This window comes from Musca domestica, unplaced genomic scaffold (genome assembly GCF_030504385.1).
Source record: "Musca domestica strain aabys unplaced genomic scaffold, Musca_domestica.polishedcontigs.V.1.1 6, whole genome shotgun sequence".
NCBI classification, from domain to species: Eukaryota; Metazoa; Arthropoda; class Insecta; order Diptera; family Muscidae; genus Musca; species Musca domestica.
In genome coordinates this window covers 12,767,974-12,794,594 of record NW_026712363.1, presented here as the reverse complement: position 1 = coordinate 12,794,594, position 26,621 = coordinate 12,767,974, and the positions used below count along the sequence as shown (strand labels likewise).

At 35.4% G+C, this 26,621-nt stretch overlaps 2 protein-coding genes across 2 annotated transcripts in view; both read left to right on the top strand.

Annotated features, from left to right (window-relative positions):
* Positions 1–26,621, top strand: part of LOC101895766 (synaptotagmin-5) — a 180,799-nt gene that overhangs the window by 11,372 nt on the left and 142,806 nt on the right. The window lies entirely within an intron of this gene.
* Positions 22,316–23,596, top strand: LOC101896444 (GS homeobox 1). The gene has a single exon (XM_005178370.4). It carries the CDS (start codon positions 22,608–22,610, stop codon positions 23,517–23,519), a length of 912 nt encoding a protein of 303 aa, XP_005178427.2. The 5' UTR covers positions 22,316–22,607; the 3' UTR covers positions 23,520–23,596.

The window sequence follows — 26,621 nt, the reverse complement described above, 5'->3', positions numbered from 1 at the left end:
AATGTTTGCCGAATGGAATATTGCGATATGTTCAACTCACGAGCCATTTTTCGGCCACTGCGAAACAGGTTTCGATCAAGTCGCTTCTTTACTTTTCGAAACATTGTAAACAATATAATGAACTCTCACTGGAACAATTTAATAAAATGACAGCAGTCTGAAGTTGTTTGTAGTTTTTTCATCTCACCCTGTATATCAATGACATCAGCATCTATGTAAAGGTCAGAAGTGACTTTTTCAGAGAAGGAATTTTTCGTATCAAATATTGGAAATTTTGGTATTTTTCACAGAGCACTTGTGCAGCAGTTATAGTCAAATAGGGTTAGAACTAGGTTAGAAGGAACATGGCAGTAGCCATTTTGGGTGGTCATCCGATAATGTATGGAGGGTGAATATATTATCAGATGACCATCCAATATGGTAGGCTACTGCTATGTTCTCTCTAACCTAGCTCTAACCTTATTAGACTATAAAATCTGATCAAATTTCCGTTTGTAGAATAGGCACCCATTCTGACCATTCTGACTGAAACCTGTAGAGTAACACGCGGAGGGAACAAAACTCATAGTTAATAGGAAAATCGATACATGAAGCCACCTCATGGATTGATATTTCGCAGCATTGGTATTATCATCGAATTTATGTTTTACTTTTACAAACACTGCCGTATTTATATCAATACTCTGTCCGTAGGGCCGTGTCTGCACGAAGGTAAAATTATCAACCCCTAGCTTTAAAAAAATATTACTGACAATCCTATCACAAGAACACACGGACTAACAAATATTGTTAGACCGACTCGGCTCACCGAACCTTAAATTTTTGATAAAACGTATTTATGACGTGTTACAAACTTTAAAGCCAACCCTGCCAAAATCACCTTGACTAGAGCTTTAAAAAGGTACATTTTTAATTTTAACCTGCATAATACCTAAAAAGTCATTAAATATAAAACTCCAAACAAACAAAAAAAAAAAAAAAAAAAAAAAAAAATAACACGGTATCGTCGAAAGTCTCCGAGAAACGTTTTCTTTTCCAGATATCTGCCAAAATGGGTTCTTTTTATACCCTCCACCATACTATGGAGGGTATATTAATTTTGTCATTCCGTTTGTAACTCCTCGAAATACTCATGTCAGACCCAACAAAGTATATATATTCTTGATCAGCTCAAAATTCTAAGACGGTTTAGCCATGTCCGTCTGTCTGTCTGTGTGTCTGTCCGTCTGTCTGTCTGTCTGTCTGTTGTAATCACGCTATCTTTCGAACAAATTGAAATAGAAGGCTAAAATTTTGCATAAATGTATATTTTGCCAGTAGGCAGGTTAAGTTCGTAAATGGGCCATGTAGATCCAAGTTATCATATAGCCCCAATATAACGGTACCTCCCGATATTCGGTATTTTGATGATTTTAGCGACACTATTAACCGGAAGTGTTTCCAATTTGGCATTTGAAGTTCGTAATGGATACTACATCCTTAGTCAAAAAATGAGCCATGTAGGTCCACGTCTTCATATAGTCCCGATATAACGGTACTCCCCGATATTCGGTATTTTGATGATTTTAACGACATTACTTACCGGAATCGTTTCAAATTTGGTATTTGAAGTTCGTAATAGATACTGCAGCATAAAACAGAAAATGGGCCATGTAGGTCCACGTCTTCGTATAGCCCCCATATACCGTACCCCCCGATATTCGGTATTTTGATGATTTTAGCGACATTATTTACCGGGATTGTTTCAAATTTCGCATGTGAAGTTCGTAATGGATATTTCAGCCCATGCCAGAAAATTGTCTGTTCAGGTCCACGCCTTCGTATAGTCCCCATATAACGGTACCCCCTATATTCGGTATTTTGATGATTTTAGCTACATTATAAATAGATTTTTCTTCAAGTTTCGCATTTAAATATTGTAATAACTCATGACAAAAGTTGCCTATACAGGTCTACGTCGTCGTATAGGCATTCGGTATTTTTAAGATTTTAACAGAATTTTAAAAAAACGGATTTTATTTATTTATTTATTTATTTATTTTTTTTTTTTTTTTTGGAAATTGCCAAATTTGTACCAAATGGTGGAGGGTTCTAAAATGAGGAATAAATTAGCTTTCAGATATCGAAACTTATCAATATTTATTAAATCGTTGATGTCAGAAAATGGATCACTGATCATATTTTTTCACCAAATATGCCTCCGCCTTAATTACAAAATGTATGACAGGTCAACTTACTCGGGTATTTACTAAAATTTCCTATATAGATCTATCCTTTCGGTTAGCTTCAGAACACTTAAAATAACTTTCTTTACTTTGAAGTTATGAATATGAATATTTTTTATTAAACGAGAACCATTAATTAATTTCAAGATTTCCAAACTAATTAGTTGTGTTGTATATGCCGTCGGTCCATTGTTCGAATGATACTTGAAAGTTATGTTGACATTTTGGTTTTGTTCTATTTCCTTTGTTTTTTTAAATATCCTTCCTGTTTCTATTCGTCTACATCCCTTTTATAGCCGACTTCTCATTGTTGTTAATTACATTGCTGTTCAATTTTGTTACTTCAGAACGAGCTTCCAGTGGTGGTTGGAAACAAATGCTAGTGGCTGTTTTTTGCCCAACATCCAACTCTATGTAGTTGTTGTTTGTCGTTGCTGTTTTGTTGTTATTGATGATTGATAAAGTGTTTTTTAAACATTGTTAACTTATTAAAATGTTGTAATTGTATTCATAATGGATTCGATAACATCAACAACAAACAAATAACAAAAGGAGTCGAACAAAGGGGTGGTGTAGGATTTGCTATTGCCAACGAAAACAAATGCAGTACATAAACGTGATTATCGATATATCAGGGTGCTGGAGGTGGACTTTTATTATAATTGATTGGTATGAAGAGATGAGAAATGTTGTTGTTTTGGTTGTTGCCGAAACATATGGGAAGAAAATTCGAAGAAGCGGTGTAAATACTTCACGAACCGATATGGGCCATTCTTCTCTCTTAGTTAAATTTTATGCCAACCTTAGAAAACTATGTGGACATGAGAAATTTTATAGAAAATTGTGTCCAATCTAAAAATCGTGTTTTTATGCCCTACAACACTATATGTTAGGGGTATTATAAGCTTGATTGGGCCAAAAATTATGTAACACCACGAAATATTGGTTTCCCACATAGGAAAGTATATATGGATCTTCCTATCTCGCCGAGCTGAGTCTGTCTAGCTATGTATGTCCGTCTGTCCATGTTAATTTGTAATCACTCTACAGCTCGCAATTATGGCCCGATCTTCACGAAATTTAGAATGGAGATGGGGCTAGGGTCAGAATAGAACCCTTTTCGAGATGATCGCATAATATTTAGGGGTTGAAAAGGACCAAAAACTGAAAAAAAAATCCTGATTTGAAGTTAGCATGGGGCTAGAGCTTACGGCTGGCCAGAAGCCTTCCAATTTTGATGGTTATCGGGTAATATTTAGTGGGTGAAATAGGCCACAACATTTGTGTTAAATAAAAGTCAAATTTTCCATTAAACCGCGAATATTTTTAATTCCGGCGAAATCACCAATAGACGAACAGGTCAATTCGGACCGTTACGTAGGTGCCGATAGTAAATTTATCGGTTATATATAGCGAAATATATACAATGTGTATATACAAAGGGAGGGGATGTTAGTTAGAATGTTTATATCTCAAGAATGGCTGGACCGATTTTGACAAATTTTGTCAATTCAGAATGCCCTTTTGACATTAAAGTATAAAATCTAAAAAAAAAAAAAAACAGAAAAATATGCGAAGGTTGGGGATATTATATAAGTAGGTTGAGGATATTATATAAGTATTGCAAATATCGTCCGATCCTCACGAAAATTTTCACAAGGGTAGGGTTGGGCTCAGAAGGGCTAGGCCTATTGTTTTCAAAGATGTCCGCAATATATTAGGGGTTGAAATTGACCAACAACTAAAAATTTTCCTGATTTTGCAGCCGTTATAAAAGTCACAATTAGAAACCAAAGGACAGTGGATAGAATGGACCACTAATTTTGTATGAAAAAATACCAGCATTGCTTACCGGCGGTATCCGAAATACACAAAAGGCGAACTTCTGGCTTTTTTATGCTGATTTCGTTGACGAATATAGCCAAATATCGTAGACAAGCAATTCGTATAGATGAGTCTAAATTTGGAGATACAGAGGGGCCTCTTGCTTTTGGAGATGATTGCAAAATATTTAGGGGTTCAAATTAACCAAAAACAGAAATGTTTTTCCGATCACACAATTGGAGCCAATCGACACGCCTGTGAAGAGAGTTAAGGACAGGGAAGAATTCTAGTATTTTGGATGACCATTGGATTATATTTAGTTGTAAAATGGACCACAACAACTAACAGCCCGATGGAGTGCATAAATATTGGACAAATGTCCCTAGTCAAAATCCTAATTTCAAAAGCAAAATCTTCCAATATGGATTTGGACAAGCCCCCTTATGTCCAAATATATATTGGAAGTGTTGTAGGGTATAACATAGTCGGCCCCGCACGACTATAGCCTTTGCTTACTTGTTATAGTATTATTTTCATATCCTCCTCCACTATAGTATGTAGGGTATATAAGTTTGACATTCCGTTTGTAACATCTCGAAATGGACATTTAAGACCCCATAAAGTATACACATTCTTGATCAGCATAAGATTCTATGTCGATTTAATGATGTCCGACGGTCTGAAATGTCTTCCGAACGAAATGAAGCAGGTTGATACAATTTTACTCAGATATTTAAAGCATGTAGGAAAAATCCTTGCATAGAATTGTCGATATAGATCAAAGTTTAGGTATACAGGGTGAGATGTAAAAACTGCAACCAACTTCAAACTACTGTAATTTCTAAACCACTAAGCATTCTGGTGAGAATTTTCCAGAAAATAAGTTTTTCGTGATGGAATTCAATAATTATATTTAGCTGGAACACCACAAGTGGTTATCGTTAGAGCACTCCAGCATTTAAATGAGAATAAATCTTTTGTATCTCGTACCATCGCTCGTAACCGTGATACTGGTAACGTAGATCGACGTCAAGGAAGTGGACGGAAGAACACAGCAACATCAGCAGAAATGGTTCGAAATGTAAAGAAGCGACTTGATCGAAACCCGCGTCGCAGTGGCGGAAAAATAGCTGGTGAGCTGAACATATCACAATATTCCATTCCTCAAATATTGAAAAATGAGATCGGGGTAAGGCCATTGAAATTCCAAAAAAAGCAAGAACTTACACCGCGACAGAAAGCACATAGACTCAAAAAAGTTAAAAAGTTGCTTCGCTTGGCCGAGTGGTGAACTGCTTGTCGGTTTCCGCTCGTATTAATCGACGTGGCATCAGAAGAAATGACGAATATTATTGCGAAAATTTTCTTGAGGGTGTATTAAAGCCTTGGGCACGCAAACATTTTAGCCGCAGACCCTGGACATTCCAACAGAAATCAGAACCATCGCACTTAGCACACGCCACTCAAGAATGATTACAAAATGGTTCCTCCCTTCATTTCCATCGCACAATGACCACCAAAATCTCCGGATACCAATCCGTTGGACTATTGTGTCTGGAGGATTTTGGAAAGCAAGGTTGGCAGAGCAACATTCGGACAGCGTGTGACGGTTTCATTGACCGTTTGAAGGCCCTAATTCGTGCCAAAGGTGATCAATTCGAACAAATCTATACTTAATCCAAAATTGGATGCTATTTCCGATATTTTTTGCTTTCATTCAATAAAATTAAAAAAAAAATGTAAAAACTATGGAGTTTGACTTTGTTGCAGTTTTTTATCTCACCCTTTAGTTTGAATTTGGAGTTTGTAATGTGTACTACCTATTATGACAGAAAATTTCCTGCACTGATCCACGCTTTCGTATAGGCCTATACAACTGTACCTGCCTGATTTTGGCTAGATTTTTCAACAGAATTTTCTCAAACTTAGTGTTTGGAGTTCGTAACAGGTATCACCTTCGTTGGCAGATAATTGGCTTTAGAGGGCCAACTTTTCGTATAGACCCATATATCATGGAGGATATACAGGGTTTCCCATATTCGACGGACCCATCTGGCAACGCCATAACTTTTTACAGAGATGACACATCGCTTAATGACATACCGCGTTTGAAGCAGATTTTTACCATGAACCAATACACTCGCTCTGAAATAGTTGAAATTTACATTCAACAGAAGAAGTTAATTGTGAAAACTCAACGTGCTTTTAAAACATTAAAAAATGTGAGAAGTGCAAGCCTCGTCGATTGGAATGGGCCCAAAAAAACATGGATCCGTCGAATATGGGCAACCCTGTATTAAGTTTTTTCACATAAAGATACATCCACTTATTCGGTATTTTGATGAAGTTGGCGGCATTATTCACAGGATTTATTTCCAGTTTACCGGAATTGTTACAAATTTCGTATTTAAAGTTTGTAATTTGTATTACAGCCTATGACAAAAAATTACTCATGCAGGACCTTTTTCAAGTACCATTAAAATCCTGGAGGGTATAAAAGGTTCGGCCCGGCCGAACTTAGCTACTTTTATATTCTCCACCATACATTCTATATTAAGTTCGTCATTCCGTTTGTAACTCATCGAAATAATAATTTTAGACCTAAAGAAGTATATATATTTTTGATTAGTCTAAAATTCTAAGACGATTTAATCCTATTTGTCCTTCCATCTCTCTTTTTATCACGCGATTATTCGCCGGAATTTTTTCAAATATATTAATGGGTACTTCAGCCTATGATTAAAATTACTTAAACAGGTTCACGTCGTTCATCTAAAGGTTTTAATAAAATTAAAATTTCAATTTTTTTCTAAATGGTGGAGGATATTTAAAATTCTGCTAAGCTGCTTTTTTAATTATTATTATTATTATTATTATTATTATTATTATTATTATTATTATTATTATTATTATTATTATTATTATTATTATTATTATTATTATTATTATTATTATTATTATTATTATTATTATTATTATTATTATTATTATTATTATTATTATTATTAAATTAAATACATAAAATAATAATAATAATAATAATAATAATAATAATATTATTATTATTATTATTATTATTATTATTATTATTATTATTATTATTATTATTATTTTATGTATTTAATTTTAATGTCATGCAATTTTAAATCGTTAAGTCAATTGTGTAAGAAAAATAAACGTTATCCCTAGAGTTGAAAAAAAATGTTCAACAAACTTGCTGCATCATTTGACCAACACAAATTGGCCACAAATCGCAGTAACGATTTTTAAAATTTTTTTCAAGGCGTCATCCTGTCTGGCAAGACTTTTTTTAGTCTCGTCAAAATTTCTTATGTGAGAATCTTTCTTGCGCAATAAACCTCAAGAAATTGTCACTTAAACAAAAAAAAACTTAAACAAAAAAAAAAACATCCTTCATCAAAATCACAGATCACCCAAAAACAAAAACATCAAAAATACCAAGCCGCCACCAAGTCTGCAATTCTTAAAAAATCGAAATTCATTTGTAATGAAATAAAGAATAAAAGAATGGACGTCTTAAAAAAATAGAAACAATTGCAAAAAAAAAAACCAAGCAAGAGAAGCAAACTCATTGAACGAACAAAATCTTTCAAAAACAAAAGGCCACCAGGATCATGGCGGGATAATTTCAAATTACCAACTAAAAAAAACCTCCTTTGGCATATATCCAACCGACTTAGGCATCCCTCACTGTTTAATGCACTTGCAGTGATCTTGCAGTTTTATTGTCTTATCCCTGGGCATGAATGGCCGTCGTTCTTTTCATTCATAGTTGGCTATTTCTACGGGTCATTGTCTTCAATTGTTGTCCGCCAAGAGCCCATTCATGAATTGAAGTACCTTTTCATTCATCAAAAAAACGAGTGCTTGTTTTAGTTTCTCTTCTCTCCTTCGTTTCTTTGTTGACTGTAGAGTTTGTGTGCGCGGGGCTTCGCTTAAAGAAGGACATTTTTTTATGGGTCAGGTATTTTATGTAGGTTTGTTTGTCAGCGAGTATCCTTGAAGGTTAAACTAAATAAGGACACTTCTATGTGGGTAGGAAAGTAATTTTTTAATGTGTCGTAATAAAATACGAAAATATTGTTTTTATAACTTTTGTAAACAACGAAAACAAAAATAGCCAATTGTTTTAGTAACTGACCCTCAACCTACATTTGTGGTCAGCCAAAAGGAGGGACCTGTTTGAATGTAACTTTTTTATTTTATTTATATTTTATTGTGTCAATTTGTAAAAAATATAAAAATGTGAGAAAAATGGGAGTATCAAAGAAGTTTTGCGATACCACTGCACTTGTAATGACACAGTGAAGAGTATAAAAGGTATGTTTTGACTGGTTGTTAATTTATATTTACAATTGACAATTCATAAATATAAACTCTATTACCACCAACATATTTTCAGTTGTGTGAACATTTAATTACGAATTACTCAGTGCGCAAAACTTTCCCATGAGAAAACCAGTAAGGAAAAGTCAAAAGTCGGTCGGGTCGATTATATGATAGCCACCAATCAACATGTGGCTTAAGAGCAGTTATAGTTTGATTTCAGAGGGAAATAATATATGTGAGGCATATCTAATTCTGAATCGATTTTTACTAAATTTGACAAGTAAAAAAGCTGTAAGGTCGGCCGGGCCGATTTTTGAATACCCTTCACCATTTGGAACGAATTTGGAAATTTTCAAAAAAAAAAAAAATAATAATAAATAAATAAATAAAATAAAATCCGTTAAAAATTATGTTAAAATCTTAAAAATATCAAATGAAGCCGTTATATTAGGGTCCATACGACGACGTGGACCTGCATAAGCAACTTTGGTCAAAACCATTTCAATATTCAAATACGAAACTTCAAAAAAAAAAAAAATCGGTGAATACTATCGGTAAAATCATTAAAATGTCGAATATCGTGAGGTACCGTTTTATTAGGGGATATACGAAGACTTGGACCTGCACAGACAATTTTCTGTCTTAGACTATAGTATTCATTACGAAATTCAAATACCAAATTTGAAACAATTCCGGTGAATAATGTCGCTAATCTCATCAAAATACCGAACATCGGGGGATACCGTTATATAGGGGCTACAGGAAGACGTGGACTTGCACAGACAAATTTCTGTCATAGGCTGTAGTATCCGTTACGAACTTCAAATACCAAATATGAAACATTTTCGGTGAATAATGTCGCTTAAATCACCAAAATACCAGAAAAAAGGGAAGAAGCATTATATTGGGGCTATACCAAAAGTTGGACCTACCATTTTCAATACCAAAACTCTTTGCAGACATAATACACATTTGAGTAAAATTTTATATACCTACTTCATTTCGTTCGGAAGCTAGAGTGATTTTCACAGACGGACAGACGGACGGACATCACTAAATCGACATAGAATATTATGCTGATCAAGAATATATACTTTTTGGGGTCTAAAATGTATATTTCGAAGTGTTACAAATGGAATGACAAACTTAATATACCCCCATACTATGATGCAGGGTATAAAAATGTATATCGGAGCCGAGTTCCACAAAATAGAAACGTACGTCCCGAAATTCTCTCCATTTGGGCTAATATTAGCCATTATTTGCACAATAAACCTGGAATCGGATTAATGATATTGAGGAGCCATATTAAAATCTGAACCGATCTAAAAAAAATTTGCAGAGATATTTCCGAGTTCTTTAAGATATCTCGTACCAAATATCTTTGTTGTCCATTAGATATAACGAATGTGAGGGACTTAAACACCAAATCGGATAAAACATTTATATGGGACCTATAGCTAAATCTGAACCGATTTTCTCCAAATTCTTTCTACTTCCTTCTACATTGAATTTATATTGGCCATTTGGTGAACAATTAACCCGAAATCTGTTGAAGATATATATGGGAGCTATATGCAAATCTAAACAGATCTTGATACAATTTGGTAGAGGTATTTCTGGGCTGTATTTGATATCTGACATCAAACATCATTCTTGTGGATATTACGCATATTACGAATGTGAGGAACTTAAACACCAAATCTGATGAAAGCTATATATGGAAGCTTTGGCTATATCTAAACCGATTTTCACCAAATTTGATGTAGTTGCTTCTAGACTGAATTTATTTCAGGTCATTTGGACTGATATTGGCCATTTGGTGTACAATAACTCCAAAATCGGTTGAAGATATATGGGAGCTATGTCTAAATCTGATCCGTTTATAGGGTTCGTCATTGGGCCAAACAAATATTGTATAGAAAATTTCATCTCAATCGGATAATTTTGTTCACAAGAATACATGGACAGACGGACAGACGTGTATAAATCGACTCAGAAAGTGATCCCATAAAGTAACTATGTGTCCATCTCGCTTCCTATTCCACATAACACCCTTACCACTATTTGGTGTAGGGTATAAAAACGTTGACATTGATTTCGGCCAGACAAGTGAGTCAAAAATGTTTAATAAAACTGATCGATCTGGTTTTTTAAAAGAAGTTAGCAATGGATAAAGTAATGTAAATATCATAAATTACACGATATGTCCATGGTTATGGACATTGCCAGAGAACCAATTCGAAATCATTTCGGGATCTTAATTTGCAAAAATTAACTTTTACATGTAATATATATGAACATTTTCACAAAAAAAAAAACGTCTTCGGAGCCTGGCTCTGGATACGTCCCTATACAGGGTGAAAAAAAATGCAACACACTCAAACGCCATAATTTTTAATTTTGTTTTAATTTTATTGAATGAAAGCAAAAAATCGTGGAAATATCATCAAATTTTAGAATACGTTTAGATTTCTTCGAAGTGGTCACCTTTGGCACGAATTATGGCCTTCAAACGGCCAATGAAACCGTCACACGCTGCCCGAATGTTTTTAGAGATCGGTTCCGATTTGGATATAGCTCCCATATATACATATCTTCATCCGATTTCACGTTTGTGTAATATCAGCTCAATTTGGATGGAATTTTGTGAATTCCGCTTCAGGCTATAGCTCGTGTTGAGTATTGAATCCTTCTTAAAGTGAACTAGTTTTTCGTTAATAAAGCGTTTTATATTATTTTACCTCTGTCGTTGGAGTTTTCATAATTAATTTTAAATTTAAGTTGGCCAAAGGCCAATGTGTTGTTCTTGCAAAAGGTAGCTAAGATTGTTCTTTTAGGGACAATACATACTTTTTGCCGTCTCGACCTCACTTTTTAACACTTACCTTGTTTTGAATAAATTGCTTGTAGAAGAAATTATTTTTATAACCTCCACCTATACTCAGATGTGTTTTAGGTCTGCAGTATTTTTGGTATTGAAAATGAGCTATATAGAGCCACGTTTTGGTATAGCCCTTATATAACTGTACCGCCAGGTATATAGTCTTTTGGTAGTTTTAGTCACAGTTTTACACTGAATTCGCTTTAAATTATCAGTTTGTGTGTTCGTTACTTTATTTTCACCGGAATTATTTAAAAATTGGTATTTTGAGTTCGTAATAGGGACCATCTTCTTTGGCAGATAATTGGATGTCGGCAACGGTCATTTTGGTACATACCATAATAAAAAATTGCCGTAATAAAACATTAAGTTCGGCCGGACCGAACCTTCAATACCCTCCACCACATTTTTAAATAAAATTATCTGAATTCAAACGTGTGTAAACTACAAATACCAGTAAGACCGTTTGAATAATGCTGTTAATCTAACCATAAAGTGGATGAGGCCGTTATATGGGTGCCATACCAAAACCGAAACCTCTATAGACAATATTGTACTCAAGGATTGACATCTACCAAATCTTCTTAATTACCAAATTTGAAACAATTTCGTTGATAAAAGAATATCGGGAGGTACCTTAATATGGGAGCTATAAAAACAGTAGAACTATACATAGAATGTTTCTCTTAAGCGAAGCTAGAAATATGGCCTACAAATAAAATCCGTGGGAAAATGTGGCAAAAAATTATTAATATACGGAATATCGGGAGATACCTTTATATGGAGGCTATAAAACACTTATACCTGAACATACAATGTTTCTCCACCGGAGCTAGAACCCATTATAAACTACAAATACCAATTTTTAGACAAATCCGTGAAAAAAAAAATGACGAAAAACGAAAATCATCAATATACCGAATATCGGTAGGTACCGTTATATGGCAGCTATAGCAACACGTGTACGGATATATCTCATTTTCATTACCAACCCTCCTGGACACAATACAAATTGTTCTGCTAAATTTTGAAGCTCTACGTCAAATTCGACAGGTGTCCACGACCAATATTTAGGCACGACAAAATGACAAAGTTAATATACTCCCCTTTTCAAATTGGAGGGTATAAAATATCCACCTTTTAACCGAGCTTCATTATCCACGTATGACTGGTCCATATCTCCATTCAAAACAAATACATGTTTAGAGATTTATTCAATTCAGAACCGATTTGAATATGGATTTTTTTTATTGTTAACTTAAGTGATGTGATTTTGAAGCAATAGATGTTGAGCTTTCCAATGACATGTTACTTGTATCTTAACTTACAGTTAACTGTATAGTTAGTGTCAATTTCATTGAGACGCCAAGCTAAGAACTGGTTGCACTTAAAATCATTTAAATATGCCCTTAAATCCGTTGTAAATCTTTGTTTCATTTTGAAATTACAGTAATTGTAAATATGTTATTGTTATTCTAAGAACATATAATGACACAAATGTCAATGTCAATTACTGTCAATTATAATGACATAAATACAGCGTTTTCAGAAAGACTGCACACGCTCAGCACTGGTAACATTCAGACGAATATTTAACAAACAAATGTTGCGGCTTTAGTCAGTAAATACAACTTCCCAGCAACCCCCGGGCCAACAGGAAGGAAACGAGATGTATTTTTGCCATTAATTCAATTAACCCTTAATTATGATTACATTTCATCGTGCGAAGGATGGGTGTGTGTATGTGTGATGAGAGAATGAAATGATTCCGCAAAGCATACATACTTAGATGGTCGACCGCGGCTAATATTGGTAACCCTTAATCCTTGTTTTCCGTAGCCTTAAGGAGAGATCTGCCCGGTGATGATTTTTTTGAGGATCGTCGTAGCCATCGTTACTCCGTTCATATTTTCAAGATATGTGTCAGTCTATTTGTTTGTCCAATTAAATGTGAATGAGATTGTGTGTTTTGTTTTGTTATAATTTCTTTCATATTTCGTTATTACTTTGTATATATTTGGTATTTGCCAATAGCACACATATCATACACACATGTACGTGCATACTTGTATGAAGGTATCTATTTGTTGTTTGATATGTATGAATAAAGTGTAAATCCTTGTGGTAAGTTCCGGTTAAACAAGAATCCTTTGAGAACATCAATAACGGCGTATGAATGTGATTGGCGGTAATTGATGCCTACATATGTGAATTATTATAAAGATGTTTCCGACGATACAAAGGATGCCTTTTCTTTTTAAGAATAATAAAGAGTATGAGGGAATAAAATAATAAATTTTGTCTCATTCAAATAAAACATCTTTGGAGGACTTTTTAGATAGGCGAAATGTTGAAGGTAGCCAACGGATATATAAAACGTTTAATTTATTGTTTCAAATAAGTGCTGATTATGCACTCTAAATCCATTCATGTTGTAACTACCTTACTCGGAGACCCATCGATCCATTGTATCATCCTGCTTGAGAGCATAGAAAAGAAAAGGATGTGTAATAAAAGTAGTAAAAGTAGTAATAAATAAAAGAGAGTAAAAGAATAGATAAAGAATGTAGATAATCGACGCCTTTTTTAATCAAATGCTCACCCATAGTTCTAAGTCTTTCCATTTATAAAGCAAGACAGTGGCATAAAAGCTTTTCAATAGTTTTATGTTCTTCCTCATCCTCACGTACAATTCGAAGTCGTCCGTCCGTCTGTTATAATTGTGCTAGGGTCCAAGCGGCATGTGATAGGAGCCTCAAATTTAGCACAGAGTCCGAACAAGTTTACGACGCATATTGATGACTTTCTACCTTCTGTAGCATAATAGTGTCTATATAGGAGCACGTTCCTGTATCAGAACACTGTCTATATAGGTTCACGTTCTCCTATAGCCCCCAAATAAAGGTACTTCTCGATATTCATTTTATTCTTGACTGTTTAAGCTACATTTGTTTACGGAATTGCTAAAATAGCAGTATTTGGATTCCGTATTGGGATCTTCTGCTTATATTGAACAATTTCTATATAAGTCAATGTTTTTCTATAACCCCAATCCGGCCGATATTATCCAACTGTTTTTAGAATTGTTTGAAATTTGGATTGGATGTTTCTAGCAACAGAAGAGAATGGAATTTTGGCATTTACAGACATATTTTTACATGAGTAAGTTTCCAAATGGTGGAGGATATGAAAAGTTCAAGCTGGCAGAACTTAACTGTTTCATAACTTGTTTGTATTCAAAATGCAAAATTTGTTTAGTTTGACAAAAGCGTTCAGTGTCAAAAGTGTACAAAATTTTCGAACGTTCTAGGTTTCAGGTATTCTTAAAGATTTTTCTTTTTCGAAAAGAATAATGGGAAAATGTTTATCTTTTACACCAGGAAGTCTTTAAAACCACTCAAAATTAGTAAAACTATTGTACAATGGACCCATATCCAATTTTTGTCCACAACTATTTCAACGTCTCCAAATTCAAACCCTAGAAACTAAAAAGACCTAAATATCAAATTTCAGTACTTCAGTTTTATCTCTTCACTCAATACCAAATTGAGTAACATTTAGTACATATATCTAAAACAATCTACATCTCTCTATCCTAGAACATGTTCTAACATTTATAATACGCATTTGCATAACCACCAACAGATCTCAATACCAACAGACACCTCAATATTAAATTTCGGGATTCCAATATCAAATTTAATAGAATTTAGCACTTATCAAACAATTATAGTACGCATTTTCAAAACAATCTCCACATCTCAACTTCAGATACCAAGAGTAACCTTAATTTCACCCATTACCAAATTTAGTACAATTATAGTACCAACATCTCCAAATCTCAACACCCGATACTAAAAGTGACCACAATATCAAATTTCGGGATTCTAGCTCTATCTCTTTACCCAATACCAAATTATAGTACCATTTTGTACTTTTCGTACAAATATAGGGCGCATTTTTCCAAATCAGCTTCATCCATTCGCCCTAAACCGAACTGTACCAAAACTAGTACCATTTAGCACAATTCGCACATTTAGTACACATTTTCAAAACCACCATCTTTCCAACCTTGATTCCCATACCAAATTTAAAGTGTTTAGCTCTATCCGTTCATATAATTTAGCATTATACCATTTTTATAACTTTTCGTAACATTAAAGATCGCATTTTCAAATACCCTTTTGGTACATCTACTACTCTTTGGTACTACTTCGGAGACTCTTATTGCAAATTTCAAAATTCTAGATTATTCCGTTTGTTCAATACAAAGTATTACAATTCTAGTACTTTTCGTTCTATTTTTGACAGTCCAAAATTGTGCCCAGATATTTGACTTCAGAAGCCACTCTATCCAGTACTGGAGGAATAATGAGGATGTTAATTTTATACCCTCCATATTAACTTTGTCATGCCGTTAGTAACACCGAAATATTCATAATAGACCCTACAAAGTATATTTATTCTGGATCAGCGTAAAATTCTAAGACGATCTAGCGATGTCCGTCTGTCTGACTGTCTGTTCGTCCGTCTGTCTGTCCCTCTGTCTGTTGTAATCATGCTATCTTTCGAACGAATTGAGATATAAGGCTAAAATTTTGCATACATGCACAGTTTACCAGAAGACAGGTTAAGTTCGTAAATGGGCCATGTCAGTCCACGTTTTTGTATAGCCCCCATATAACGGTAACTCGTGCTGAAAGTACTGGAAGATCCTAGTGGATACTACAACCTTCTGATTTTAAATATTTATACCCTACACCACAAGGTGGTCAGGGTATTGTGTCTTTGTGCATTTGTTTGTAACAGGAAGAATGAAGCGAGATAGACCCATAGTTACTTTTGAGGATCTGCATAGAATCACTTTCTGAGTTGATTTATGCATGTCAGTCCGTCCGTCTGTTCATGTATTCTTGTGAACAAAATGCAGGTCGCATGTATTATCCGATTGAGATGAAATTTTGCAAACAACATTTGTTTGGCCCAAGGACGAACCCTATTAAAATTGGAGATAATCGGTAAAAATTTAGATATAGTTCCTACATATATCTTCGTCTGAATTGCTTTTTATTGTGCACGAAACGTGTAATATCAGCCCGAATAGTATGGAATTTTGGACATACAACCAAATTAGGCCTGAAAATAAGTATGCCAAATTTGATCGAAATCGGTTCAGATATAGCTATAGCTCCCATATATATTGTTCATCCGATTTGTTATTTTTGTCCTCCGCAGCCGTAATATGCACTCTGTAACAACAATATTTGGGGAAATATATCAAATGCAACTCAGAAATACCTTTGCTAAATTTTATCGAGATCGGTTCAGATTTGGATATAGCTCCCATATATAACTTCGTCCGATTTACCTTTTATTGTGCACCAAACATCTAATATTTGCCCAAATGGGATGGAATTTGGCACATACGACCGTCTAGAAGTTAGTATGCCAAATTTGGTAAAGATTTGTTGTATTTGTTACCTACACCCGTAATATGCACTCCGTAACAACGATATTCAGGGAAATATATCAAACAGCTCAGAAATATCTTTGTCAAATTTTATCGAGATCGGTTCAGATTTGGCTTTAGTTCCCATATAGATATTTATCTGATTTCAAATTAATTTTGCACCAAATGGGCAAGACAAGTCCGAATTTAAAAGATACAAATGCTTCGGCATATTTAGTCCTTTGAATTTTAAACTATAATTATAATCATAGCGTGTATGATTAAATTCTCCCATAAAAACTTTTAATTATTAAGTGGAGCTCAACTTAATTAGCAAAGTGGTGTGGGGTATTATAAAATCGGCCCCGCCCGACTTTAGGACTTTCTTTACTGGTTTTTTATTATTAAAATACCTTTGAATTCATTTTCAAACATTCGGAACAATAATATATTGTGTGCCGACTTCACTCACGTTCCGATTTCACTCAGAGGAAAATAACACTGTGCGACAAATCCAATTTTTCAATAATTACCGGCAGATTGTAAAAGTAGAGTGGAAAATAAAAGAATCTCTTGATGTTAGGTATAATTTGTGTTCGGCAATTATTTGGATAAAAACACAAAGATTATTTTGGTCAAGCAAGACAAAATATTCTACAAAATCATTTGACTTCAAAATCTATAGGTCGTAGAAGACGACAAAAGTCTAAATGTTACCTAAGCGCCAGGAAAACAAAAACGTATTTGGTGATAGACTTTATGTCTCTTTATTCAAAAAGCCCCTACAATGCATCATTTTATAAAGATAAAGCCAAAGACAACAATATTCTTGATCAAATTTTAGTTTAAACCTAAAATGTTTTTTTATATGTATATTTGAATTCTTGGTGTTTAGTAGAATTTTATGACATATAATTTTGTAAAACATTTTGACTTTCTACAATGCCGTTCAAAGCGTATTTGAAGCATATTTTTAAAAAAGGATCAGGAGACCATTTTGCTGTCGTGGTGGAGAGATGAAATGTTAATCTTTTTTTTTTCTGTAATATTTTCAAAAACACTAAACATCTAAAATCAACGAGATGCAAGGAATCTTAATTCGATTTTTTTACTTAGATCTCTTTGCAATGTAAACTTTCAAAATTTCGATACATGTGTCTTTTATTTTTAGCTGGATTTGCCTTGTAATTATTTTTTGTGTTGCACAATGTAATATAATATATAAGTCGATAGTTTAAACACCATTAGCACTTGCAAATTTTTGCCGAAAAAGAAGTACGTTTTTTTGAAATAGGGCCGAAGAACCATTTAACTCGTCCAGCTTCCTTCTTTCCAACACTATTCACTCTACTTTTCCATTACTTTCTACAAAAACAATTACTTTTCAATAAAAGATCAGTGCCATAATTTAATTGAAAATAATTGATTAAGGAAACACTTAAAAATTTCCAAAGAATTAACTACACGTGTCCAATGCCACAATGGAAACAGATTGCAAAATGGACAATTGCCTCCAACACCTACAAAAGCCCTACAATAGATTTACAAGGAAATCCATTTCGAAGCTAATACAAAGCGGAAGTTGCCGACACAGAAGACAGAAAACAAATACAGATTATGAACTACTTAAGAATTAAAACCAAAACAAAGAGAGCAACTGCATTGACCATTTAGCAACTGACCATAAAGGCAGGTATGTGGCAATAAATGGTTGGGTCAGAGCACGCTTCAAGCAGGCGACTTTGCAAAAAAAACTACATTTTTTTGAAGAAAAAAATAATGCTACAATAAAAACAAATATTTGGCAAGAATAAAGGTGGTCCAGCAAAAAGCAGCTGTTACAAGAAACGATGCAAAAAAGAAAAAAAGCAAAGCGAAAACAATCAAAAGAAATTTTCATTCATTCGTTCATTGAAAGGCACAGCAAAGAAAAAGGGATCATGCCAATTTTTTATTTATAAATTTGACATTAAAATGTGTTAAGTACCTACTTATAAATGTCATTACGTTACTACAAACACACATACTGCATTCTGCTGCAACAACAACAATGGAGACAAAACTAACAACTGAAAGCAAAGACCCACCTCTGTGACAAATTTTTCATGTTTATTGGTTTATTGTTGAAGTTACACAATTAACAAGATTTTATTACCACTTAACATACGTGTTTGACAGACGCACACACACACACACACACACACCAATGTACACAATTACACCACCATACAACATGAAACCATGAAACTATCCTTTAAGTATCAGAACATTTGTTTCTTTTGTGGCCTCTAAGAAGAGGTACGTACGTGTGTGTCCCCTAACTTCGTTCATTCATTCATTTATTCAGCCAAACATCGATTCTACAGAAAATGATTGAACACGAGTCCCACAACAACAGCACACTCTCTCGAAACTCAGCTCAGCATTCTCCATCGTTTTCGTTTCGATTCAAAAGTCACAAAAGAACAATTATCAAAAAATAAAAATTCTTTAATTTTTATTGTGTCTCTCTGAGAGGGAGCCACAAAGGAACGCCTGGCACTCAAATCGTATTTGTCAAATGAACGTTGACATTAACATCAACATTTGCCGCCAAAATTATCAGGAATTTTTCGAAGTAAATTTTCGTCCTTTATAAGACAATTGGAAGGGATACGCATACTCTTGCACTCAGCGAATACCTCTCTCCCTCTCACTCTCTCTTTAATTGTGTGTGTGTTTGTCTCAAACATTGGGTAATGTGTCATTCTATTATTTTGCCAGACAAAGTCACAAGGATCAATCAGCTTACTCCTGACTTATGTGTGACATATTTTCTTTTGAATACATTTACGTCTAATACGGCTGTAGACAAAGAATTTCTTTGGTATTGACAAAAATTTTGCCAAGTTTCCTTTTTTTGGTAAACTGGTTTAAAGAATTAAGGCATTTTGCATTAAAGAAGAATTCCACGGAAGTCACCAAAAAATTAAAATATTATTGTGACCTTATGGATTTTGAGGCGATCATGCAAATTTATGTTGGAACTCCCACCATACTGGAAGTAAGGATTAAGAGAAAACGGATTTGTGACATTTTAATTTTGAAAATCCGAATTACATTTTTTCAGATATTTTTTACAAAGAAATGAGTAGCTAGGAAAAAAGGCGTTAACTTACTACTGGGCCGAACTTCATCCATGAGAAAATCACAACATTTAAATATAGACCCGAAGGCATTCGTTCCAAATCTTAAACAAGAATCGTGATACCCTACAACACTATGTGTTGGGTGTATTATAAGTTTGATTGGGCCATAAATTATGTCACATCTCGAAATAATGGTTTCCGACATAGGAAACTATATATGGATCTTCCTATCTCGCCAAGCTGAGTCGATCTAACTATGTTTGCCCATCCGTCCGTCCATGTTAATTCGTAATCACGCTATAGGTCGCAATTGTGGCCCGATCCTCACGATAATGGAGGTGGAATTAAGGTCAGAATAGAATCCTATTGTTTTTCGAGATGATCGCACAATATAGGCCACAATTATGAACCAATCGACGCGGCAATTCGCATGGAGTTAGAGTTCAGGGCTGAGCAGATCGGACAATATTTAACGGTAAAATGTCAAAAAATAAGAAACCGCGAATCACAAATACATCAAAAGGTCACTTCTGACCATTATAGCAAAATAGATACAATATATAGAGTGAGATAAAAAAACTACAACAAAGTCAAACTCCATATTTTTTAAATTTTATTGAACGTAAGCAAAACATGTCGGAAATAGCATCAAATTTTAGAATACGTTTAGATTTGTTAGAATTGGTCACCTTCGGCACGAATTATGGCCTTCAAACAATGAAACCGTCACACGCTGCTCGAGTGTTGCTCTGCGGTATTTTGGCCTATTCCCGGTGGAGCGCTTGCTTGAGGTGGTCGACACTTTGGTATTTTTTAATGCCAACCTTGCTTTCCAAAATAATCCATACACAATAGTCCAACGGATTGGTATCCTGAGATTTTGGTGGCCATCATGCACTGGAAATGAAGCGAGGAACATAATTGTGTAACCATTCTTAGGCGATGTGTGCTAAGTGCGATGGTGCTGAGTGCTGTTTGGAATGTCCGAGGTCTGCGTGTCCAAGGCTTTAATACACCCTCCAGAATATTTTCGCGATAATATTTGGCATTTTTTCTGATGCCACGGTCGATTAATACGAGCGGAGAGCGACCATCGGTTGTTATGGCGGCCCACACCATCACCATGGCCGTCGCTTGAGTTCTGGTGGCCAACCGAAGGTGCACATTTTCAGAAAATCAAATTCGGCAGTTCACCACTTTCGGCCCAGCGAAGCAACTTTTTACCTCTTTTTGGAATTTCAATGGCTTTACCCCGAGCTTATTTCTCAATATTTGCCGAATGGAATATTGCGATATGTTCATCTCACGAGCCATTTTTCGGCCACTGCGAGGTGGGTTTCGATCAAGTCGCTTCTTTACTTTTCGAACCACTTCTGCTAATGTTGCTGTTTTCTTCCGACCACTTCCTTGACGTCGGGCCAAGCTACCAGTATCACGGTAACGAGCGATGGTACGAGACACAATCGATTTATTCACATTTAAATGCTAGAGCGCTCTAACGATAGCTACTTGTGGTTTTCCAGCCAAATATAAAGAAATCACACTATAACGCTTGAATTCCATCACGAATAACTTTTTTCTGGAAAATTCTCACCAAAATGTTTTGTGCGCTTATAAATAAAATAATGAGCTGTCACTGGAATCCGACAGCTGTCGGACGAGTGGCTTACAAATGACAGCAGTCTGAAGTTTGTTGCAGTTTTTTCCATTTCACCCTGTATTCTTGATCTGCATAAAATTATTTGTCGACTTAACGACTTTCATCCGTCTGTGGAAATCACTTAGCTTCCGAACGAATTGAAGTATGTTGAAATTTTACTCATTCATTAAGAACTTCTTTAGAATTATCATCAGATATCGTTGAAATAATCTTAGTCTTAGTTCAAATCTAATTTCTAAACCAATAGAAAATTCATAAATCTCTAATGGAAAACTTAGAACTAATACGAAGTATTTGAACGAGCCAAAATGGTGTTTCAAAAGGCTTGTAATTTCACATCCCTAAATAGCGTGAAGCGGAAAATTATTAGAAAACTATCTGAATAAAAATTGGATTATGCAACCGAAAAGAAATCCCAAAGAAAACGTGCCAAAGACAATAACCCAGTCGATGGTTGAGGCAATGAATGAAAAATTCTAAAATCTAATTTCAAAAGAAAGACAATAACAACAACAACATTACTAACTACGCCACAAAATAGACACAGGCCAACAATGTTTCGTTTTTTTTTTGTGATGGGGTACCTGCATTCGCTGGCGAACACTCACTCTTAAGGGCGGAGCATAACATTTAGTCCAACAATTTGAAATCATTAACAGAGGCTAACAATGCCTTTCCTGGCGATGGTAAACTATTTGTCTAATTTGTCAGAGGCATGAATCAATGAATTGCACGCACACACACACTGAGGCAACAATAGACAATGGTGGCTGGTTGGCAAACAGGCTAGAAGGTTGATTCAGCGACAACAACCCTCAAATTATAATTTGTTGTGGTAGGAAGTTGGAAGGCATTGTCCTTTAACAGTTATGGCAGATTGACAACAACAACTTGGACGGCAACTAAGGGTAGTTTGAACCCAAGGGTGCCGGTCCGTCTAAGGGTGGTTCACTATATAAGCCAGGATCAGCAAGGCAGAGAGCATCAGTTCACCTTCATCCGTGATCATCTCAACAACTCTCGCCTTACGAAAGATATAAACAATTTAATTCGTGTTTTTAAACGAAAATAAAAATCTGCAACGAAAATGTCTCGCTCATTTTTAATGGATTCTTTGCTCAGCGATAACATGCCTCTGAAAAAGGATACTTTGGGCTCTCCAACGGCTGTGTCACCGGCTGCCACCAATGCAGCTCAAGCTGCCGCCGCTGCTGCTGCAGCAGCTGCCATGTTGCCCCAAATCCCCATGCTGCCATACCCGGCCAGCTATGTGGGCAGTTATTTGTTCTCCTTGGGTATACAACAACAGCAGCAGCAACAACAAGCCGCAGCAGTAGCTGCAGCCGCTTTGCAACAACAATCCTATCATCCATATGCCTCACTTTTGGCCCAAAAACGGAAAGCTTCTGCCGCATTTGACACCTACAACACCGTACCGGCCACAATTCCATATGGAACAATTCTACCCTTGGCCGCTGACAATGTCTATTGCACCTCACCATCAGCCTCTTCATCCACCTCCACCATGGATTATCCCTCAAATGATGAACAATCGTCAAAACGTTATCGTCACGATTCTTCCTGTTCACCATCCAGCTCACCACTGAAACCCACCGCCAACAGCAATTCGAACAACCAAACTGTCTCCGCCAGTTGCTCCAGCTCACCAAATGTAGACATTACTCCTGTCATCTCAGACTATGCCGATTCCAGCAAACGCATTCGTACCGCTTTCTCAAGCACCCAACTGTTGGAATTGGAACGTGAGTTCTCCATGAATCCATATCTGTCGCGCTTGCGTCGCATTGAAATTGCCAATCGTTTGAGGCTGTCGGAGAAACAAGTCAAAATCTGGTTCCAAAATCGCCGTGTCAAGCAAAAGAAAGGTTCCGAATCTCCAACCTTCAACATGTCCGGAAATAATCCTTCAAGTCCTTCACAATCACCCAAACAACATGATGACTGTTCGCCTTCGAAGGGAATCAAAAGGGAACAATAATTTGCTATAATTTTGTTGTTTTTGTAAATATGTACAAATGTATTTTGTGAGGTTATGTAGTTTCTAAGAAAATTTTTATTTTTAATGTTTTTTAAGAAATGTTTTATGAAAATATACAAAATTTGAAAATTAATATCTTAATGATTATTTTTTGGGATATGGAATATTAAGAACCGTCGAAGAGAAAGTTACAAAATATAGTCAATATTGGCAGGGTATTGTCATTTGAAAGTTTTTTTAACAACTTTTAGCCAAGTTGCTGACAATCATAATTCCGCAATTTAATTTTTGCAATTTTTTTATATGATAGCAAATCTTTATTACAAAAGCATATCAATTGATTAAAAAACGCCATTAGAACCAATTGTGTCCCACAAATACTAATTTTCAGACACATTCGTGGGAAAATGTGTCAAAAATCATCAAAATATTGAATATCGGAAGGTACCGCTATATGGGGCTATAAAAAAACGTGAATAGGTATACATACAATATTTCGGCAACGGAGCTAGAACACATTATGACCACCAAAAACCAATTTTTAGACAAATCCGTGAAAAAATGTGTCAAAAATCATCAAAATACCGAATATCGGAAGGTACCGTTATCGGGTACTATATCAAAACGTGGACGGATATATCTCATTTTCAATACCAACCATCCCAGACACAATAAAAATTATTTTGCTAAATTTTGATGCTCTACGCCAAATAATGTGGGCTGTATCGTGATTTCAACAGACAGACAGACAGAGAGACGGCCATCGTTAAATCGACTTAGAATTTTATGCTGTTACGAACGGAATGACAAAGTTAATATACCCTCCATTCCTAGGTGGAGGGTATAAAAAGAAGCAAGGCCGAACTTTTTATACATTCTACCCTTTTGAGGCAACTTGAAAATTTTCAAAAAATGGGGTATATACAGGTTGAGATGAAAAAACTGCAACCAACTTCAGACTGCTGTCATTTCTAAGCCACTCGTCCGATAGCTGTTTAAATTATTCCAGGGACAGCTCATCATATTGTTTACAAGCGTACAAAAGCATTTTGGTGAGAATTTTCCAAAAAAAAAGAAGTTATTCGTGATGGAATTCAAGCGTGATGGTGTGATTTCTTTATATTTGACTGGAAGACCGCAAGTGGCTATCGTTAAAGCACTCCAGCATTTAAATGCGAATAAATCTTTTATGTATCGTACCATGCTCGTTACCGTGAAACTGGTAGCGTAGCCCGACGTCGAGGAAGTGGACGGAAGAAAACAGCAACATCAGCCGAAATGGTTCGAAAAGTAAAGAAGCGACTTGATCGAAACCCACGTCGCAGGGGCTGAAAATGGCTCGTGAGCTGAACATATTGCAATTTCCATTCGGCAAATATTGAAAAATGAGCTCAGGGTGAAGCCATTGAAATTCCAAAAAGTGCAAGAACTTACACCGCTTGGCCGAAAGTGGCAAACTATCGAATTTGGTTTTCGCCGATGAGAAAACATTCGTTGTCCAGCAATTTGTAAACAAACAAAATGATCGTGTTTACTTGCCAAAGAGGTCAGCTGAAAATGTGCACCTTCAGTTGGCCACTAAAACTCAAACTCAGCCGATTAATCGACCGTGGCATCAGAATAAATGCCGAATATTAACGCGAAAATATACTGGAGGGTGTATTAAAGCCTTGGACACGCAAACATTTTGGCCGCAGACCTTGGACATTCTAACAGGACTTAACACCATCGCACTCAGCACGCGCCACGCAAGAATGGTTACAAAATAAGGTTCCTCGCTTCATTTCCAACACATTTCACCTTAAGCAAGCGCTTCGCCGGGAATGGGCCAAAATACCGCAGAGCAACATTCGTTTTCGTTGGCGTTTGAAGGCCATAATTCGTGCCAAAGGTGACCAATTCGAACAAATCTAAACTTATCCTACAATTTGAAGCTATTTCCGACATTTTTCCTTTCATTCAATAAAATTAAAAAAAAAAAATGTAAAAATTATGGCTTTTGACTTTGTTTCCGTATTTTTTATTTCACCCTGTATAAAATTTTGAAAGCATATAAAATCAAAAGTATAATATAAAATCAGATAAAATGCATAGTAAATTTTGATTGGAGAGGAAGTTATCTGGACTTTATGTTCACAGAAAATGAGTCAAATCTTACTGTTACAGTACAGTGAACTCCAAATTAATGATGATATATTAAATTTCCGTGTCCGTCCGTCTGTGGAAATCGCTCAAACGAAATGAAGTAGGTTGATAACATTTTTCTCAGATGTGTGTTAGATCTACAGGATTTTTTTGTATTGAAAGTATAGTGGGTGCTACAGCTTATGAACAAAAATTTCTGCCTATGTCTTCGTATAGGTACCTCTCTTTATTCGGCAGTATGATGATTTTAGCGGCATCATTCAACGGAAATCTATGAAATTTCGTATTTGAAGTTCCTTATGGGTACTACAGCCTATGACAGAAAATTGCATATACTGGTCCACATCTTTCTATAGACCCCAATATAACGGTAACTCCCTATATTCGTTATTTTTATACTCTCCGCCATTCTATGGAGGACATATTAGCTTTGTCATTCCGTTTGTAACTCCTCGAAATATTCATGATAGCCCTTACAAAGTACATATATTTTGGATCAGCTTAAAATTCTAAGACGATTTAGCAACGTCCGTCCATTTGTATGTCTGTCTGTGGTAATCCCGCAATCATTCGAACGAATAGAGATAGAAGGCTAACACTTTGCATAGATGTGTATTTTTCCAGTAGGCAGGTTAAGTTCGTAAATGGGCCATGTCGGTCCACGCTTTCGTATAGCCCCCATATAACGGTACCTCCATTTATTCGGTATTCACGTACGCATTTGCCTAATGATGTACGCATGAATGGAACTTTAAAATATTGATTTTCGTCTATCCACTAAAATAGCATCTTATATGCCTGATGAACCGCTAAACCAACGGCGAAACGCGTCGCATACTAGTTGATGTGTGGGACTTTGTCAGATTACAATTTTCAATGGCAACGCTTTAGGTCATTCGATAGACAAAATGATCAAACGTTTTTAATTATAAGGGGAAATTTTCCCAAAAACTGTAA

Coding starts and splice junctions, on each gene's coding strand:
- LOC101896444 (XM_005178370.4), top strand. CDS start 22,608: ATGTCTCGCTCATTTTTAATGGATTCTTTGCTCAGCGATAACATGCCT.